General features: G+C 36.4%; 1 protein-coding gene and 1 pseudogene across 1 annotated transcript; one reads left to right on the top strand and one right to left on the bottom strand.

The window, feature by feature from the left end:
• Positions 1 to 1,012: 1,012 nt before the first annotated feature.
• Positions 1,013 to 1,975, bottom strand: OR10AL46 (olfactory receptor family 10 subfamily AL member 46). The gene has a single exon (XM_001491730.4). The coding sequence runs from the start codon at positions 1,973 to 1,975 to the stop codon at positions 1,013 to 1,015; it is 963 nt and encodes a 320-aa protein (XP_001491780.4).
• On the top strand, positions 15,861 to 16,786 carry OR2H21P (olfactory receptor family 2 subfamily H member 21, pseudogene; annotated as a pseudogene).

Raw genomic sequence — 21,840 nt, 5'->3', positions numbered from 1 at the left:
GATAACTTTAAGTTAAGTCGTAGTAGCAGTCTCAGTTCTCCACACTTTGTCATATTACAAACTACTATAGGAGTAGTTCTTAATCCCTCATAGATCAAGTGCTAACACAGCCCCTCCATGAGAAACAGATGTTCAAGTCCAAGGCGATGTTTCTGTAGATGCTACTGGATTATGTTGTAACCATGTTCATTTCTTTAAAGAGCCAGTGTTTGGATTTCAAGTGTGTCGAGTCAGGATTCCCATGCACATATGTCAATTTTGTAAATTACATAAACATCTTTAAAATTATCTATATTAACTATTATTAGTTTAGATTTCTTCTTCCATTTTTGAATTAAAATATGTTTTCTCTTTCTTCCTAAAAATATTTTCACCATGGTGACTAACTAGAATTTTCCCATATTTTTCTTTTAATATCCTGCAACAAATACCTCTGAAACATGAGTGTGCTTTCTTTGCATGTTCACCTATTTTTATATAGTGTGCATACTCACAAAAAGAATTCTACCATATAGCATGTATCAGTATTTAAGGTTGACGAATTTTAGAACATTATTTCTGAAAGGAGATAGTGTACTTCATCGAGCTAGTAGGGATTAAGATTCACGTTGGACAGACATACATGGGAACACTCCCCTCAGTAACCAGGGCACAAGTCAGATGGGCCCCTCAGGGGCTGGACAATTCCTAAACCTATAGAGTCAGAATTTGGCAGGTTTCTGAGGTATAATCCAACAATTTATACTCTAAGTCAAGATTAAAATGTTTTGGAAGACACGTCTGCTGCTGGAATCACCTATAGAATTCTTTCGTAGGCAACTTCCTACCAGAATTTGGCAATCAGAACTTTAGCTCTGAGTACAGAGCTGTCCCCAAAATTTGCAATCAATGTTATTAAGGAATCTCCTTACAAGGCAGGTTGAAGATTACAGTTTTTTGTATCTTTCTTTTGTTACTCTTGAGTTGTGTGTGCATCTTTTCCAAGAGGAAGATTTGCGTGGTCCTCTAGTATCTACCCATGACTCAAAACTTTTTTCTCCCACAGGGTTCTCCGGAGAGCTGCCTTGACTTCCTTGTTCCGCAAACTATAGATGATGAGGTTGAGCATGGATGTGACCACTGTATAGAAGAGGGCTAGGAGTTTATCTACTCCTGGTGAATGGCTAGCCTTGGGCCTCAAGTAGGTGACAGATCCTGAGCCATAGAAGAGTGTTACTACAAGTAGGTGGGAAGAACAGGTGGAAAGGGCTTTCCGGCGGCCCTCAGGTGACGGCATGATCAGCACAGCTGCTAGAACTCTGCCATAGGAAGCAATGATCAGTAAAAATGGGCTGGAAATGCAAAGGATGGCCACCACAAAGACTGCAGCCTCATTATGGGATGTATCCCCACAAGCAAGTGCCAGGATAGGGGGGAGGTCACAGAAGAAGTGGTCTATTTCACAAGGGCCACAGAAGTCCAAGGAGAAAATGTAGTTGGTCTGGCCCAAGCTTACCATGCACCCCACTCCCCAAGAAATCATTGCCAACTGGGCACACACTCCACGACTCATTCGTGTTGCATAGTGAAGTGGGGAGCATATGGCTATATAGCGGTCGTAAGCCATGGCTGCCAAAAGACAGCACTCACTGATACCAAGAAATGAAAAGAAAAACATCTGTGTAGCACACGCCTCCCGAGAGATTCCTCGGGCCTCACTCACGAGGCTCTGCAGCATTTTGGGTATGACGGAGCAAGTGTAGCCAATCTTCAAGAGAGACAAGTTGGCCAGGAAGAAGTACATGGGTGTGTGGAGGACTGGGTTGGTCCAGATGGCAAGGGCTATGAGAGCATTGCCTGTGAGTGATGCTAAGAACATGAACAAGATGAGGGTAAATGAAAAGAAACACTGTTCAGTGATGTAACAGAATTTGGTAAATGCAAATTGTTTGACAGACATACTATTGTCCTGCCACAAGGAGCAACTGAGGTTCATGACCTGAAAAAGAGAAAGGCAAGTCATCATATTCTTTCAGATATAAGTAGAAATCTTTATATTACTTGTAACAAGCTCTAGTAAGTCAGAAAGATAACTTTTTACCTGTGATTCTAAAGCTCAAAAAGCTCAGAAATTACACTCATCCTCATTCCTTCTCAAACTAATTCCTATTCTATAGTCACTATCCCAGTTGATTTGTCCAAAATATACATAGTCATTAATCATAAAATGGAAAAAAATAATTGCAGCTCAATAAACTCTTCATCCTTTCCTTTAATCAGTTGTCAAATGCTTCCAAATAAAGATCATCTCATATTTATCAATTCCTTTCCATTTTTGTTGGCACTGACTTGCTTTCTTCACTCATTCATTCAGCAGGTATTTATTGAGAACACAGAATTTTGCAGTTACTGTGGTAGGTCCTGGGATTCAACAATGAAAAAATATTCTTCCCAAATGAAACTTACGTAGTGAAGGAAAGCAGGAATTAAAACTAAGATATACCCTGGTGACTGACCAATTTAGATTAGGTGTTCAAAGAAGGCTCTTGACAATGAGAAGGAAGAGCTGAGATGTGAGTGGCAAGAAGCAGCAGCCCTGTGAAGACTGTATCACAGCCATTCATACCATATCTATGTTGTACTGCTGACATAATTTCATCATTGCAACAATTTTCTTTACCTTTAATACTTCTCACCTTCCACCCTCTCTCCATCAGAGTGGTCTTTGCTAAATGAAAATTACCGTTGCTTCAAATTAAAATTCAAATATCTTAATGCAATTCATGAAAATCTATGGATCAGGTCACTGACTATTGATAGAAACTTTAATCTCACCCCTTACCCAAATGGACTTCATGTTCTAGTCACATCAAACCACCTGCATCTTTTACTAAGTGGCTTGCTTTCATATATTTCCTTTTCTTTGTGCTCATTTTCTCATGGGGGCTTGACATTTGCTTCCTTGATTGTCCACCTACTGAACTGCCTGTCTGTGTTCAAGGCCCAGCAGAGCTTCATCTCCTCTCTACAAACTTCTTCCTGACTCCGTTTCCCTCACCCCCATGGTAGTCAGTTACGTGCACCCTCCACCGTGAGTTCCTATCAATCTATACCTGCTCTGGGAGCATTTGTACCACTCCAAGGACAACTGATTACTAATTTCCTCCTGAGCATAGCCTCAGACACAGACACAGATGCAGAATTTTATTTATTTACTTTTGCTTACCGTTATATCCACCACCCTCAACAGCAAATAACTTCTCATGTATCGAAAAGAAGTTTAAATGCTAAACTTTACTCCGGCTGCTTATATGTTCTGCCCAATCCAATAAATATCAATTTCTGACAAAATATTCCTTGTTCTTTTTGTAGATGCCCTCCAGTTTGGATTGTCCTTTTGGAGTGTCATCAAGCAAAATTCTAAACAACATTTGTCATGAAAAGGGCAGAAGAATAAAGAGGTTTCTCTTTCATTGGTCTGGACTCTACTGTTCATTAGCATAACCTGAGATCTTGTTTATACCACATTTGTTTACAACACACCTTTGTTTATTCAGCGCTGACATTTGATGCCCATATATATTAAACAAAAGAGTTATTTTGGGGGTTCCAAATAAATATGAACAGATAAACATATTAGGTGCATTCATAAAAACATATGCACAAAAATGTACATTTTTCATATACACATAAATCTGTACATCCACAGACAGAACCGCACACATTCAAATCCTTACTGCATAGCATAATAATTAAGAGTGTTCTGGAGATATTCTACCTGGATTCAAATCCTAGGGCAGACATGTAAATGCTCAGTGAAAGTTAACATTTACTTAAACTATCTGTTCTTCAATTTTCCCATTTATAAAAAAAGATGATAGTAGTGCTTTCCTAATGAGGTTGCTGTGAGGATTAAGTGAGTTAAGTCCCATAAAAGTGATCACGTACTCTATAAAGTATTAGCTATAGCAGTGCCTGTATACATATGGGCTGTCACAATAGATTTACCTTCATATCTACTCCCTACATCACAGTCTCTAACCATTCCTCCTATTCATTGTCTTCATCTCTATTTCACATTTTTCCATTCTTCTGCTACAGTGGAGAGAAGAAAAGCAAAAACCACATACATACATACATAAATACATAGATGAAAAAATAGAGACAGATAAAAATATGCCACCTGAGTGGTGTGTCTTGGGAAAAAATAGTTGTGTATTATGGATCATTTTAATCTTCTAATTTAGGTGTCCACTGAGTTATGCAAAATTTCCCAGAAGTTAAGGATGGAAACAAGTGCACAGATTCAAAACTCTGTTAAATATAAAATAGCAACTCTGCATGATTATAGGAAGCCCCTACGCATATAACTATCAGAAAAATGTGCTCACATACAAAGTAGTATATTAGAGTGCATTTACACATATAGTAAAGAATTTATAGATATTTAAGTTCCTTTGTAAGTAATTTTACTATTTATATTTCCCAAATAGCAAAACAATTCAGTTAAGGCCAAGGCAAGGAAAACAGAATAAGGTTTACTTGTGTTTTTATTTTCTGTAACCCAAAAGATTCTTTTAAATATCTTTTCTCCTTAATAATAGACTATGCACTTGCACAGAAAACTCTGGATGTGGAGAAGTTGTCATCCCATTTTTCAGTTAAATACACAAATGTGTATCATACCGGTTACATCCTTCTGTATTTGGGAAGAACTCCAGTTTCCTTCCTTCTACTGATGGACGGACCAAGGGGGAACCCACCCATAAAAGGGGAATGTCTGACTCTTTCTTAAGTAGGGACATCACAATGACTTTTTTTCAAGAATACCCATGTCCCATTTAGACTGTGGATGGTAAATGCAAATGCCTGTGTTGGGAACGGAAGTCAGGGAATGTTGGGCAAGGGAAGAAACCTTTTGGTAGATGGCACACAGTGAGCGCCGACTGCACACGGGATGATGCATGCTGTTCATCACCTGATATTTTTAGACTCACGTGAATAAAAAAAGTCATCCCATGATAAGTGCATTTTAAAACCTCACAAAGTTCAGAGACAATTTTTTGAAAAAAAAGATATCAGAAGTAGGGAAGGTCTGTGAATGCTTCTAAATCTTTAAACAGGCAAAGTACAGTACTCTGTTTAGAAACAAATACTAAATCATACAAAAATAAATGTATAGGACTCACTGGAAGTGAGAATACAAACAAGTGTAGTCAAATTCTCTTCTCTCTCCCAATTACTTCTCTCCTAATTACTTGAAATAATACTGAACCAGGAAAACTCTGATTTTTTACACTTTCTATTGTTTTTGCAGCTAACTTTCTGTGGACCTCAGTCTGGAAACCCCAAGATCTATGTAGTAGAGATCAATATTTTATATATACCAAGAACATTTTATTTTAGTTATTGCCTGTGGAAAGAGAATGAGATGCTCAAGGCAGGTGTCAGGTGTCTGCAGAAAGAAGCATCTCAGGCAGTAGAATAATTTGACGTGGACATTGCTTCTGTCTCTCATCTGGTACATTTTCTTGACTTAAAGTTTCTGAACCATCATTTCTGTGGAATGGAAGGGTGATGAGGCCCTTTCTATCTTTCTTGCTGAATTATTTTGAATTAAAAATGCAAATGTTGTAGAAGCGATCCATGAATAAAAAGTAAGGGACAATCATTAAAATGCAATTTCCCAGCATTAAAACCTCTTGCCCTTTAAAGCTTCATGTTAATTAACTCATAGGACACTGCATACGATATTCTCTATTATTATCAGTTTCTAAAAATAACCTATATTAAGAGTCAGTAATCAAGCAGAAAGGCACTGTGATATAATCTGAAGATACAGGAGTTTCATGCCTCATTATAAATTATATTTATAAATTCCTACTCAATGTAATAAAAGATTAAGTGGCCATTGAACATTGGAAAGCTTCCAAAGTTTTAAATAATGGGATGGACTTTCAGTGACACTTGGATGTATGAAAGAAACAGAGGAAGGAGATAAGATAATTTTAATAGCTCAATAGCTTGGCTTCGTGTGCCACCTTACTTAGCCCCAAGATCCAAGACAAGCACACTGTATATAGTCAGCTTTGGAAATAATCCAGCCCAAGTGATTCCTTTTGAGTCAGTGACTCAGTCCCTTATTAATCTTTGTTTTCATAAGGAAATGTTTCTTTATTTCCTATCAGACAAAAGAAAACACTTTATACATTATTGGATATTGTACCTGAAGCACTGTGTACAATGCCTGGCATACAAGGCACACTCAATAAATATGAATCTTCATTATTATGAAGTCAGCATTTCTGAATCATTTTACCAGTAGATACAATTTATGGAAATTGGTCATTAGCATTTATAAAGGTGATTACCCATTGCTTTCCACAATTTCCCCATGTTCACTTCATCGAGGACCTAATAACAGTAAGATGATGCCTTAACATAACTGATGAGAAACTATTTTATCATTTGATGGGATTAACATGTACAGAAAAACCTAGGTATTTCCATTCCCAAACAATAAGAGATATACCTATTTCCGTGAAATAATTAATTTAGAACAACCTACAGCAATTTTGTAACAGGAATACTGGCAAATTGAGTAAGTTGTTATACCCTTCAGAGAAGGAGAAAATAGCTGACTAAAATAATGGCCAAAACTGAAAAATGCTTTGGGTTTTACTATCTATTTTCAACACTTTAATCCAAAGTCTTCCGCAACCCTCTTTCTTTAAGATATCAGTCATGTCACATACCTTTAATCATTAACATCTGAGGGGGAAAAGTACTTGGTTATGTCTTCTGATGAGCCACTTCTTGATTTTCTCTGTTATAACTTCTCAGAATTCAGAGGATGTAAGTCTGCCCAATCGTCACCTCTAAAAACATGCACTGAAAAGCTTTTGTTGTAGTCAGCACCGTGTCTGCTCTCCTGAAGATTGTGTGTCTCATGAGAAAGCATTATGTCCCTTTTGGCAATTCCCTCAACTCCACATCGGCAGCCACAGCACCCCCCCCCCCACACACACACACACACACACAAGCAGAAGCATACAAGGCTTACTGATTATATGGTGATGTGTTTGAGCCATCCTCCTTCCTGAAAAACAATGGAATACAAATATGTTATATTTCAGTTCTTCTTACTCTGAATACTTATCCTGCCTCCCTCCCCCAGGAGACATACTTTCTTCCCAGTGTAGAGTGTCAGGAATCAGTTTGATTCTGTCTTTCAGGAATTGTCATGGACAGGTCTGTCTCTATGTGTTGGTAAATGCTAACATTAGGGCAAAAGAAGTAAATGTAAAAGACACAAATCAGCAATTAGGTATGATGAATAACCTATATTATAGGTAACTGCTATCACAGACTGTGTGATGATTTAGATTTTAATCTTTTGTTTGAATTAAACAAAATAGTCATGAAAAATAATTATGAAAACTACATAAGTAACTTTCATGTCATATTATATTGAGACAGTTAATATTTATTCTGGTTATTATAAAAGACAAAATAATAAATCATAATAATCTAGTGACACATTACTTGGACAAAGTACCTACTTGTTGCTATCAAAAGTAATCACAATAAAATGGAGACTCCAAAGTATATTTTTGAATAGTGAAAAAACTATAAGGAACCACATGTTTATTATTTAAATGATATAAAACAGTATATATGACACTGAATACCTATTATTGATATGACATAAAGGCAAAGGAGAAAGAATAGGGAAGAAAGTGTCCTTTGGATGAAAATTCCCCTTGTTGGAGATCCCTTAAGTGAAATATTCACAATGTCCTCTTTGGACTTCCACATAAAGAATTTATAGTCCCAACCTTGTATATTCTGTCTGATACATTTCGCTTTTAGTACTGCTAAATTAGAACCTGATTGCTTGAATATGATTAAAATGTAGTTCCTAAGGTTATCTTTTTGGAATCAGATATAGAGCCTAAGGGACTTTTATCAGTTTTATAAGTACTGATAAGACAGTTATCTTCTCCACATTCTCCACCTCCTTAGTAACAGAATATTGAATTTATTTATTGTGGAAAATGCACTCAGCTGAATAACATATTAGCAAGCTTCTCTTGCAGCTAGGTGTAGTCTACAGCTAATTCTGTCTAATAAATGTAAACTGAAGTAGTTTGCATTATCCAGGAGATTTCCTTAAAGGAAAGGAGAATTCTGTATTGACCATCCTCCATCTGTCTAGCTTCCCTGGAACCCGATGTGATGTCTGGCAGAAGCCTTAGTCCACAGCATGCACAATAAGGACAAGTGTCAAAGCTAAGGGATGTTGGAAAAGAAGGATAGAAGGAGCTTGCATTCCAGAGAAATTGGACTTCCTTGTATGAGAGATATAAACTTTCTGTTTTTTCATATTTTACCTGGAAATGTAAATTAATTTTTTATCTTTCTTTTAGGAAATTCTACTGTTAGTTCACGAATCCCATTGGTGAGTAAGAACATCTTTCTAATATTGAGTCATCTCATCCATGTCATTGGCATATCTGTTTACACATTCACATTTGTATTAGACACAGTCCTTGAGGAGCCTTCACAGATTCCTCCACTATTTTCTGATTTTTTTTCTTCTGACCAATGCCCACCGTGTACCAAATCAGTCTTTCACTTTTAGATAATGATGAAATGTCACATAGTAGGGCATAGGAGTCTAGCTTCCTGGCCAAGAGGGTGTGTGCTAAAACCCAAATATGTGTAGGAATTAGCTTCCCATAGGGTCAACCGTATAGGGAGCTGAAGAAAAAAGGTTGATATAGTCCTTCTCTTGTCTTCCCTCTGTGAAACCTTTTGAGGGATGGTTTCTATTTGAAAACCTTCCAGGGAAATCTCATAAATCAAATAACTCTGCTGCATTCCTAAAGTAGGACTACTATAACAAAATACTACAGACTGGGTCATTTAAACAAAAGAAATTTATTTTTCATAGCTCTGGAGACTAGAAGTCCAAGATCAAGGTGCTGACAGAGTTGGCTTCTCCTGAGGCTTGTCTTCCTGCCATAGAGGTGGTTGCCTTCTCTCTGTGTCCTCACATGATCTCTTCTCTGTGTGCTGCACAATTGATGTCTCTTGCTCTTCTTATAAGGACACCAATCATATTGAATTAGGGCCCCTTTATGACCTGATTTGACCTTAATTACCTTTTTAAAGATCCTGTCTCCAAATACAGTCACATTGGGTAAAGTTAGGGCTTCAACATACAAATTTTGGGAGGATACAGTTCTGTCCATTACACTCTGCCCTCTCAACCCCAAAATCCATGTGCTTCTCACATGCAAACTGCATTTACCATCCCAACAGCTCCAAAAATCTTAACCCTTTCCAGCATCAACTCTAAGTCCAAAATCTCAAATACCTGTCATCTAAATCAGGTATGTATGAGACTCAAGCTATAATTCGTCTTGAAGCAAAATTCACCTCCAGTTGTGAACCTGTGAAACCACACAGGTTATATGCTTTCAAAATGCAGTGGTAGAACAGGCATAGGGTAGACATCCTATGCCAAAAGGGAGAAAATGGAAGGAAGAAAGTGATGACAGATCCCAAATAAGCCCCAAACCTAGCAAGACAAGTTCCACTAGATTTTAAGGCTTCAGGATAATCCTCTTTAGCTAGATACTCTGCATTCTGGGTCTACTAGGGTGTCATTCCTGCCTTCTAGGCCCACTGTGTCTGTAGTGTTGTCCCCTCAGCCATTGACAGTGGTCATGCCCCCTCAGCTTTGGGTACTAGCCTTGCCGCTAAGGCCCTGGGCAGAGTTAACCTGGCCTGCTGAAACCAAGGAGGTGGTCCCACTCTTTGAACCTGAGGAGGGGAGAGACTTTGCCCCTCTTCCCCAGGCCTGTGTGCTCTGGGCACATGGTAGGAATGGCAGCCCTGCTAATCTCCAAATTGTCTTTAGGGCCATCCTCACATTTCATGAAGGATAACACGTGTACACAACCAAATCACTCCTTTATCCCATCCTGTAGTATCTCAGAAGTCTGATGGCCTTACTTCATTTTATTCCATCTCTGTCCTTTTAATCCAACTTGTCAGTGTTTCTGCTGATATAATCTTATCCCTATTCCTAGTTTCTTGTGACACAACTGAGAATTTTCCAAATCCTCCAGTCCTGATTCCTTTCTCTCCAATTTTTCTCTCTCCTCTTGCATTTTACTATAAGCTGCAAAGAGAAACCTAGGTTCACCTTCAACGCTTTTCTTAGAAATCTTCTCTGCTAAATATCTGAGTTCGTCACTTACAATTTCTACCTATCAAAATAATAGAACACATTTCAGACAAGTTCTTTGCCATTTTATAACAAGGATCACCTTTCCTCTCTCTCCAATAATGTGTTCCTCATTTCCACCTACAACCTCATCAGAATCATCTTGAACTTCTATATTGTTACCAACAGTCTCTTCAATGCAATCTGTGCTTTTCCTAATATACACCTGATGCTTCATCCAGCCTCTACCCATTACCAAATTTCAGCACTTCCACATTTTTAGATATTTGTTACATCAGCAGCCCACTTCCCAGCACTGACATCTGCATTAGCTTGCTAGGGGTGCCATAACAAAATACCACAGACTGAGCGGCTTAAACAACAGGAATTGATTTTCTCACAGTTCTAGAGGCTAAGAGTTGATGATCAACGTGCCACCAGGGTTGATTTCTCCAGAGACCTCTCCCAGTTTGTATAGGGTTAACTTCTAGCTGTGTCTTCACGTGGCCTTTAGAAGACATCAATTTGGGGAGTTCAGAGGGCAGAGTATTATAAACTGAATTAGGTCTTTTCAAAATTCATATGTTGAAGTTCTAACCCCCAATGTAACTGTCAGTAGATAGGATCTTTGAAAAGGTAATTAAGGTTAGATAAGGTCATAAGAGTGGAGCTCTTATCAAGTATAACTGGTGCCCTTATGAGAAGAGGAAGAGACTCTGGGTGTGCGCGCACACAGATAAAAGACCACGTGAGGATATAGTGGGAAGGCAGCCATCTGCAGACCAAGGAGAGAGCCCTCGGGGACACCAACTTTGTCAGAACCCTGATCTGGATTTCTAATTTTTAAAAGCATGAGAGAATAAATTTGTGTTAAGTCTCCCATTCTGTGGTATTTTGTTACGGTAGCCCTATAAACCAAATACACATGCCCTATTAGCACCTTTTATGTCTTCCCATGACTCACTTCTAAGTGGCACAGAACACAGGAAAACATTGCTTCACATTGCTTTGCATTTTTCCTTGCTCACTCCCCCTTTTATCCTTCATTTTCAGACCTGGCCTAGTACCTCCCAAATAATCCACACTTAAGTCCTTGCTTCTCTCCTGCTTTCTAGAGGGTACAGGCTGTGATTTGTATTTTCTCAGATCTTTTTTTAATATATTGAGCCTACAGTTCAAATATTCTACCTTTTCAAGTTTCTGTTTGTCTTTGATCAATCATAGGAAGTGTTTTAAGTTGTTGAATGTGTCAATAAAAGATGCTTCATGTAGAGTGGGTGGAATGATTAGGACTTTAACTTACTGGATCATAATCCTAAATCTCAGAAGTTGCTCAACCTTAGGGAAATAAATGATCATCTCAGATATTAAATGATGTCTTCATGTGTAAATTAGTGATATTAGGATATGCTGCCTTAATATACCCCAGATTTTAAAGATCAAATATGATTAATGAGAAAATCAATATAATTTAGGTGAACTTAAAACATTTTGGAGGCCAGCCCCATTGCCTAGAGGTTAAGTTTGGCACGCTTTGCTTCAGTGGCCTGGGATCGATTCCCAGGAGTAGACCTACATCACTCATCGGCAGCCATGCTATGGCAGCAACCCACACACAAAATAGGGGAAGACTGGTAACAGATGTTAGCTCATGGCAAATCTTCCTCAGGAAAAAAAATATATATTTTGTTGTGATTATTATTGTTCTTGAGCATTAATGATTAAGTGAAAATATATTTAATTGAAAGACATTATTGAAGTAAATCTCCTGAAGTACTTTATGAGAGTTGAAATACCATATTTTAGAATGAGTTTCTAATTCTCAGGTAGTCAAGATTAGCACTAGAAATAGCAATCTGTAGATTGGCTGCCATTGTGGCCTTTTGATTCAACAGTGATAAATTATCCTCAGCACATAAGGAAACTTTAACTCCAATGAATAATTTTCCAAAGGCATTTTTGGAGTTAAGAGAGATTAGAGTCTAGATAATGAATGTCTCAGAATAATCTATAACATCATATGAATCAGTAATTGAGTTGTTGATCTTGATTCAAAAGAAGGGCCAATATTTTCAATATAAAGAGTAAGTGTTTCTCAAGTAGCATTTCAAGGGAGACAGAGACATTTGATGGGCCCCGACACCCTCCAATGTTCTCAATGTTATCGAAATTCAATTTAGAAATTCATTCCTTTGGATTAAGGTTTTGTCTTCCATGGAAATTTGTAAAAATTTTTAATAGAAAATAGGTCAAACAACAGACACAATAAGAATTGGATTAAGTATTTTATATAAAGTATATTTCTTGGAAGGAAACGGAGTAGAAATTCCAGAGTGAGGAGCCAGCTCAATTATTTGCAGTAGGGAAACTTTAAGCCATGCTGCTTACAGGAGTCATGGGGTAGCTAGGAAGCTGAACAGTGAAATATGAATTAACCAGGTATTAGAACCATCCAGAAGACACAACTGCTGCTGGGTTAGAGAAACAGAAGTAGCAAAGGACAGAGATGACCTGGTAGAAGCAAGGACAATAGTAGCCCTGCCTGTGGAGCTACAGACAATGAAGGAGACGCTGCCGCAGCTAGAAAAGCCTCCCACAGCACAGTGGAAGGCAGAAACACCCTGGATTTTTTTCTCTCTTCATTTTAGTCTTTCCCAGTGTCTCTCATTTGAGAACCAGTTGACACGGGAGCCTGTGCAAAGCGGCCTTCAGGCACCAGCCCTCGAGTAACACAGAACAAAGTTGGAAAGGGACTATAGATGGATCTGAGGGCAAACAAACCTAGGACCAGCACATCTAGCAAATATTTTGGCACTATAGTTAAAAGAACAGGTTACAGAAGAAGGAATATGAAAACGTCTATACATCAGTTGTGTCTAATGTTTACTATCATGTAGCTCATCAGAAACGTTTTTGGACAGGCAACCCCAAAACAAATGAACATTTTTATTTTCAGATTAAATGCATGAATTATTCTATACACATATTTATATGCTCTGTAAAGTATAAACTGCACCCCAGGGGAACATTTCACACAAAACAGGATATACACCATCATAAAGTGTTCTTGAATTTGCAATATTCTCCCTCCTTTTATACTAGATAACAGAGTTCACTTCCTCCCTATCATTTCCTAGTTCCCTAAAGTCTATGGACCAGTTCTTAGACCTTTAATAATTGTGCATTAATTAATTGTGCATGTACATACAGACACATGCTTGTCTGCATATATGTGTACAAAACAGAGGTTCACTAATGAAAAAAATCTAATGAATTAATTTAAAAAATAAATCTGTGAAGAAACTATAAAATTAATTTTGACACTTTTAATAGCATATTTGACAGGAAGTAGATGAATGATCTTACTTGGCTTTGCAAAGTTCATTATGAGTAGAACTGAAGGATGTTCTGAATGCCCGAAACTTGAATTGTCCTCTCTTCTGTTATTCCATAACAGATAACAGAGATATCTATCATGGGAACATAAAGGTATCTGATATGGATACCTTTGCAGCAAAATGTATGTATCTGTGTATATGTGTTTGTTTGGAAGATATTATACAATCAATTGTCCTCCAGTAGAAACTGATGCACAAGCTTCCGTGGCTTTTCTGTCTGCAGAGTCCTATCTCCCTCCCTAATTTATTGATGGGAAGTTGCCTGAGAAGGAGAACTCCAGAGACATGTGCTTAGTAAACAAGCTAAATGCCATCCATCTGAAGAGATGGTGAGCCAAAAGACTACAGAAGAGAGTGAGTTTGCATGTTACCCACACGTGGTTTCTCCCCTGCCTGTCCTGGAACTGGGGTTGTGATTGAACTTTCCATCAAATCCACCAACAGTCTCAACAGCTGGATTGTCATCCTTCCTATAAGGCAGGCTTTTCTTTGTCATGTTATGGAAAAAATAAAGGTAAATTTATTTTAAAAATTGAGGAAATCCAGAACAAGTTCTCTTTAGCAGTGAACAGAAGGAGTTTTTCATGTATAACCCAACATTTACTGTATTCTTTATCATGGAAAATTAACTACCTCTTTTTCTTTGCAGAAATACCCTTATCTTCATCTTGACCAACAGGAATGTGAAAGAGGAAGAGAGCAGTGTTACTGTGGAATCTCCTTGGAAAATATCAGTTATTTTTTTAACATAAATGTACAAGGAAAAAATCGTGACAATGTAGTTAAATCAAGCGAAGTGAGGCCACTCATCCATAGTATTTCTTCCAGTAGAATCGATTCTTTGAGCAGCACAGTTCTTTCTTGTTTTACTGTATAGTACAGAAAATTTACCCAGCTAAAGAGAATGTCAATTCTGGCACATCAGACATTCAGGATTTTTATTTTACCACTAAAATACTTGACCAGTTAGATAAATGCTAAACAATGTGTATCAGTCTCCTTCTTTTGTTATAATTCTGGAAGAAGGATTATCCTTTACACAAAATACACAATAGTTCATCATCTTGGCAAAATTTCAAAGTGAAATTCATTATTAGCATGAATGCCAAAGAAAATAAGCCACGTATTCTCTTTAAACCGGACTACATAATAATTGTCTGAGACCAGATCTAATGGCCTAGAGTTCTTAGAAGTAAGTTCTTATTTTCTAGTCAGAATATTTAACGGAAAATTAGAAATTTTCACCGGAGTTTTTGTTTGCTTCTTTGCTTGTTCTTAAGGAAGTGATTCATATCTGAATCCCACAGGTAATCAACCTCCCACAGTCATTTTGGAGACCCCAGAAATGACCACTTAGATGTTCAAATTTTCTTCACTACCTTTCTTAATTTCTGCATGTTAATAGTTTAAACTACCCTGATAAATTTTACACAATTACTCTGTGAAATGTCAATAGATTGCATTATGTGACTAAATCCACATACTTTTGTAATAAAAGCATATTAAAGTGTGTGGACTGTAGGTGCGACCAGGGAAAAGAACTTGCTTAATGGGGACTGTGAATTAGATTTTTCTAGAGAGCAATATTAACAAAGCTATTAGGCCAATGACTCAAATAGTAGGATCACCAAAGTTTTATTTAACTCAATCAACAGTTTAGTAGTTATTTTCTTCATAGAAGAACAATGAATATTAATGATAGTCATATATATCTTTTCCTTTTTGAAAATTCTAACTACTCTTATTTTTTCAGTATACCTTCTCTCTCTTACTCTTGCTCACTTGGTGATTTTTCATTTTATCTGTTGTATCTGCTGTTTATCATGTATCTATATAAGTAGCAAACATCTTTTTTTCAATTTCTTTGCTTTTTCACAGAATGCATACTGATGGCCTATGTATTTTATTTTCAGATTGTTTCATATAGATCTCAAATCTGTTTTGGTATTGATTCTAATGTCTATTCTGTGCTTATATATTTCCTTTGAATGCATTTGCTGTTTTCATGACACTGCATTTGTGTCTTTTCTCCATAGCAAGCCAACCTTCCATATTTTTTATTTTGCACTATTTATCTTTGTCCCTTCTTTCTCTATGTATAATTCCGGTATCCAAATACTCAAGCTTTACTCAGTTTCCTATTTTTCCATTGGTGATGGTATGAGATTTTCTTCCCAAAGAAATAAAATAGGATCTTAACATTAAATTTACAATAAAATAAAACAGGAACTTAGAATTAATAAGCAATGAAAGGGACAAATTTCAGCAATCAAACAGATTTTATTCTCCTGGGCTTTTCTGGCCAGTCCCAGCTGGAAATGGTTTTCCTTCTCATCATCTCTATCATATACATTCTGACATAGATGGGGAATAACAATCACACCAGCCTCATACTTGAACCCCAAACTCCACACACCCAGGTATTTCTTCCTCTCTCATCTCTCCTTCCTGGACCTCTGTTTTACTACTAGTATTGTTCCACAAATGCTTTGGAATCTCAAGGGCCCTGAGAAGACCATTAGCTACAAGGGTTGTGTGATCCAGCTATACATTGCTCTGGGGCTGGGCTCCACAGTGTGCCCTGACTGTTAAGGCCTATGACCTCTTCAATGCTATCTGTCGACCCCTTCACTATGGCATTATCATGCACCCAAAGCTTCTCCAGCAGCCGGCAGCTGTGGACTGGATCACTGGTTTTGTGGAGTCCACAGTTCAAATTGTCCTCATTTTCCAGTTGCCTCTCTGCAGCCATCACAGGGTGGATGATTTTATGTGCAAGGAGCCTGCTCTGCTTAAAATTGCCTTTGAGGACTTAACAATCCTGGAAAATGAGTTCTCCATAGCTACTGTCCTCTATGTGGCTATACCTGTGGAGCTTATTCTTGTCCCCTGTGGCTGCGTTATTAGGAGTGTACCGAGGATAAACTCTGCTGAAGGCAGAAGGAGAGTCTTTGGGACTTGTGTGTCCCACCTAATTGTTGTAGTCTTATTCTTTGGGACCATAATTTCTGTCTATATTCAACCCAAAAGCAAGTACACACGGAATCACAGAAAATTCCTCACCCTCTTCTATACTGTGGTGAGACCCTCACTTAATCCTCCAATCTCTACCTTGAGAAATAAAGAGGTTAAATGGGCTCTAAAAAGGTTGCTTAGAAGAGCCTCAAGTTAGGGAGAAAAGTAAAATATACTCATGCAGTTCCCCCTAAAGATTGGGGACTTTTAGGCATCATCCAACTATGGTTTCTCTTTTCCTTTACAAGGAACACAGCTAAATCTCCTAAATAAAAGGAGGTATGAAATTTCCTTTCAATGACATTGTGAAGTTACCTGCTCTAAATCCTTTTTACCCTCCTTTCTGGAAGTGTTATGTCTCCTTTTTTTGACTATGTAGTAAAGATTCTTTAAATAAATAAATAAATACTTATAGATCCTTGCATGTGTACACGTATTATACTTTCACAAATACTAGAGTTATTGCTCTAGTGGCTGAGGACATTGCTGGAAATTATGGCATCTATTTTCTCATCACAGAAGTAAATCTTCTTCCTAATGGAGGAAGAGCTCCGGTCACAGCTGCAGTAGTTGGGGTTTACCTGAGAAGGCATCCTATTGCTCTCCAGGTCTCGGTTTGAACAGTGCTACGGGCTGTAGGTGTTCTATCAGTAGTTTACATAAAAGTGTAAAGGGGAAACTCACAATTGTCTAACAGTTTGCCTTATTTGGAGGATTGTTGATTTTTATTCATTCAGTACAGGCATCTAAGATTAAGTACACCCAGGGACATTCCTTATTTCTCCGACTCAGAAAGGAAGCCTGCTAGGGATATGAGCCATGAGACTGGATATTTCTCTTTCTGCATCTCTTCTCAGCATAGAATAGCCCTCAACCTCTTTTCATCAACACTGTAGCTCTACAGCTGGAATCTAAGACAAATATGCAGACACAATTTTAAGTTGTCATTAAATTTGAATATTTAAATTTGACAAAAGTAAACAGATTTCTTTACAAATAAAAATGTCTTTGTCATTGATGTAGTATTCCTTTTTGTTGATATTACAATTTTAGAATTTATAAAATTGTTTTTCTTCCTATTGAATATAAAGATTTTTATCTGTTCTAATAATACTTAACAATTTTGGTATTTTTTTAATTTAAAAATGTTGGTCTTGTTTTTCATATATGCACAGTTATTTATTTTTGAAATATTATCAAGATCCTTGTCGGCTTTAATTTTAGAGCCTGCTTAGACAGACTTGCAACATGTTGTAGTTTTATAAATTTTGTTTTCTAAAAATATAAATGATTTTAACAGAGATTAATCCAAAGTATCATTTTAAAAAGGTTGAGTATCTACCTGAATCTAGTAAGAAGTTGATTAGGGTGATAAGCAAATTCAACCACATTGGAGAAGAAAAACTTGATGGAATCAGAAGACATTGATAACGTAACTTAGGTGTTGTCTATGTAAACTTTCTATTTCTCTACTCATAAGATAAAATTTGATTGATCCTAATAATTATAATTGTGGTTACATTTAAATTATATTTTTCACTGATGGCTTAAGAAAACTAAATGCCTAATAAGCAATATGATTACCCAAATCATTTAAAATCTTATAATTTCACACAAACACTGAATGAAAAAACTAATAAAGATGATATCCTTGTGCCCATCCTAAGATGAAAATTTTAATATTTTCCATATAGTCTTTACATGTTTAGAAAGCATTTTGGTTTTTTAGCTAACTTATTATTAAAATCTAGCACACGTAAAGAAAAGAACACAAACTATATGTGTAGAGCTCAATGAATTTTCACAAAGTGAAAAGACCCTTGTTACCAATACCCACTTCAAAAACAAGATTATCAGCAAAGTGGATGCCTTCCTTCTGCATCTTTTCAGGCACTAAACATGCCTAATAATTAATTGGGCAAGACATTTTACTGTATCTATGCTGTTTTAAACTTTTTTTTGAGGAATTATTTCAAATTTTCAGAAAAGTCAGAAAAATAGTAGAGAGAGTTCCCACGGAACTGACACCCAGCTTCCCTAATGTTAACATTCTATATGTCCAAAGTAGTAATTATCCAAACCAGGAAATTATCATCAGGAAATTATCACAACACTGCATGTTACGTAAACCACAGACCTAATTAGAATCTCACTAGTTTTTCCACTACTGTCCTTTTTCCAAACAGGATCCAATCCAAGATCTTAAACTTCATTTACTTCTGTCTCTGAATCTCTTCCAGCCTATGACAGTTCATCAGTCTTTTATTGTCTTTCACGATCTTGGCACTTTTAAAGAGTACTGGTCAGTTAATTGTAGACTAATTTTAATTTGAGATTGCCTAATGTTTTCTCATTATTAGGTTGAGGTTAAGCACATGGGGCACAATTACCACAGAAGTGATGTTGTGTCCTTTTAGCTCATCATAACAAAGGGTATAGAACATCAGTATGTTGACCTTGATTACTTGATTAGAAGATGTCTTTAAGGTGTCTCCACTGAAATATTACTGTTTTTCCTCTTGTAATTAATAAATAACTTTGCATAGGTTATGAATACTTTCCTAGTCTCAAAGAAAATATGGAAATGTTCTGTTTCTCCTCAAACTGTCACCTACAGATTTTAGCATCCATCAATGGAATTTGCCTGAGACAATTATTACTGTGGTGTTTGACTAATGGTGATTTTGTACTTTTTTCATTCAATCTACATTTATCATTGGGATTCTTCTGTAAAGAAGAGTTGACTCTTTCTTTTTTTCTTTCTTCACTTCTTTGATGTAAAGATGGACTAAGAGACATTTATTTTATTTTATGAGTTATAATCCAATGCAATCATTATTTATTTTGTTCCTCAAAGTTTTTCAACTTTAGCCATTTGGAGTTGCTTCATGTTGGCTCCTGCCTCCTTTCAACATATCCTCATCCTTTCTCAAACACTTTCTTATTTTCTGGCACCACAAGATTTTCCAGGCTCATTTTGTATTTTCTTTGCTTCAGACCTAGACTCTACCCCTTCTCCTAGGAGCCCTGGCTCTATCTATTAGGGAATTGTATTTAGATACCAAGTTTTGGTACTACGTGTGCTGTTTGTTACTGGGACACCATTGTTTCTAGGCTCACTCAGCAGACAGGAAAATATATATGTTTATTATGTAAATATATTTATAAGTTTATAAATATATGTAAGATATAAACAAATTTTATATGTTTATAAATATATATATTTATTATACTAACTCATGCACACACACACGTTTATGCCCATTTCTCTTTTCCTCTCTCCATATAGGTAGATATGATATAAATATATATTATATAGAGATATAATATAAATATAGATAAATATGATATAAATATACATATTTATTGATAGATAGATATGATATATATATATAAAACCATGAGATTATACCAATACTGCCAATTACAATTCAACATCACAAAGTTCATTGTAGCCTTCTTATATTTCTTTTTATTGAAGTCACATGGATTTATAACATTGTGTAAATTCTAGGTGTACATTATTATATTTTAGCTTCTGTAGAGAGTGCATTGTGTTCATCAGCTGTGGTCTAGTTTCCATCCCTCACAGTACATATGAGCCCTTTTACCACTGTCACCCTCCCCCGATCCCTTCCAGTAACCACCAATCTATTCTCCTTATCTATGTGTTTGCTATCTTCCACATATGAGTGAAATCATATGGTGTTTGTCTTTGTCTAATTTATTTCACTTAGCATAATACCCTTAGGTCTAGCCATGCTGTGGCAAATGGCACAATTTTGTCTTTTATATGGCTTAGTAGTATTCCATTGTATGTGTATATTCATATATATGTCTGTATAAATATATATTTATTTATGTATTTTTATATATTTATATATTATTTATATATATGCATACATATATATATGGTGGTGTGTATATATATCTATGTATAGGTTGGGTTGCTTGCAAGTCTTGGCTTTTGAGAAATATCCATACTAATTTTCACAGTGGTGGAACCAGCTTACATTCCCACCAGCGGTGTATGAGAGTTCCATTTTCTCCACATCCCCTCCAATACTTATTTCTTGTCTTTTTTAATTATAGCCATTCTGATGGATGAGTCATCCATTCTGATGGGTATCTCATAGTAGTTTTGATTTGCATTTCCCTAATAGTTAGAGATGTTGAACATCTCTTCATGCCTGTTGGTCATCTGTATATCTTATTTGGAAAATTGTCTGCTTATATCCTCAGCCTCATGTCTGATCCAGTTCATTTTTTTGTTGTTGAGTTGTATGAGTTCTTTATATATTTTGGAAATTAACCCCTTGTCAGATATATGATTTGTATATATTTTCTCCAAGTTGATATGTTGTCTTTTCATTTTGTTGATGGTTTCCTATGTTGTGCAGAATATTTTTAGTTTGAAGTAACAACAACAAAATGAGAAGAAAACCTAGCAGTGGGAGAAAATATTCCTTTATATTTACATTTTATTAATATTTAATTATATATAATTAATATATATAATTACATATAAATATATAAATATAGACTTTATATATTTAATAAATTTACACATTGTTATATGTCATATATATTTAAATAAAAAAAGATAGTGGTCACTTCAGGTATTGCATAGGATTTCTTTAGGATTATTATTAAACATAAGTCAGAAGTTGCTGTTTACATCACATATGCTGATTAAAACCAAAGGAGAGACTTTCAAAAAGAAAAATAAATAAAATAAAATCAGCCAGAAAATCTCGCAAGTTAGAAAGCAGCCTGAACACTAGGGCTATGCCTACCTAGCAGGGACATTCTCCAGAGCCGTTTGGTCCTTTTCATTCTTATTTATCTCAGTGACAAAGAATGTGGGGAATCAGAATTAATAGAATAAGCCTTCTTAGAAACCACAGAGCAGAGCCACACCCTGGGTTCTGAAACCAGACTGCCTGGACTGAATACTGGTCCATATTTTACTTGCGGGGATGAGCTGCTCCAGTCTTTGTTCTTCGGTTTCCACGTGTGTAGATGAGGACAATAGTACAGTGGTTTTGAAGGTTAATTAGACAATACATTTATTATTGTTATTGGTGGTGTAGTTATAGCTAGTGCTGAAGATAACGCACTCCAAAGGTTCTTTGAAATCAAAGAGAACAGAGTTTGAATCAAAGTTAGCAAGGGATTTCTAACTATTATCAACAGTCAGGATTATTTAAT

This window comes from Equus caballus, chromosome 20 (assembly GCF_041296265.1).
Source record: "Equus caballus isolate H_3958 breed thoroughbred chromosome 20, TB-T2T, whole genome shotgun sequence".
NCBI classification, from domain to species: domain Eukaryota; kingdom Metazoa; phylum Chordata; class Mammalia; order Perissodactyla; family Equidae; genus Equus; species Equus caballus.
This window is presented reverse-complemented; position numbering and strand designations above follow the sequence as displayed.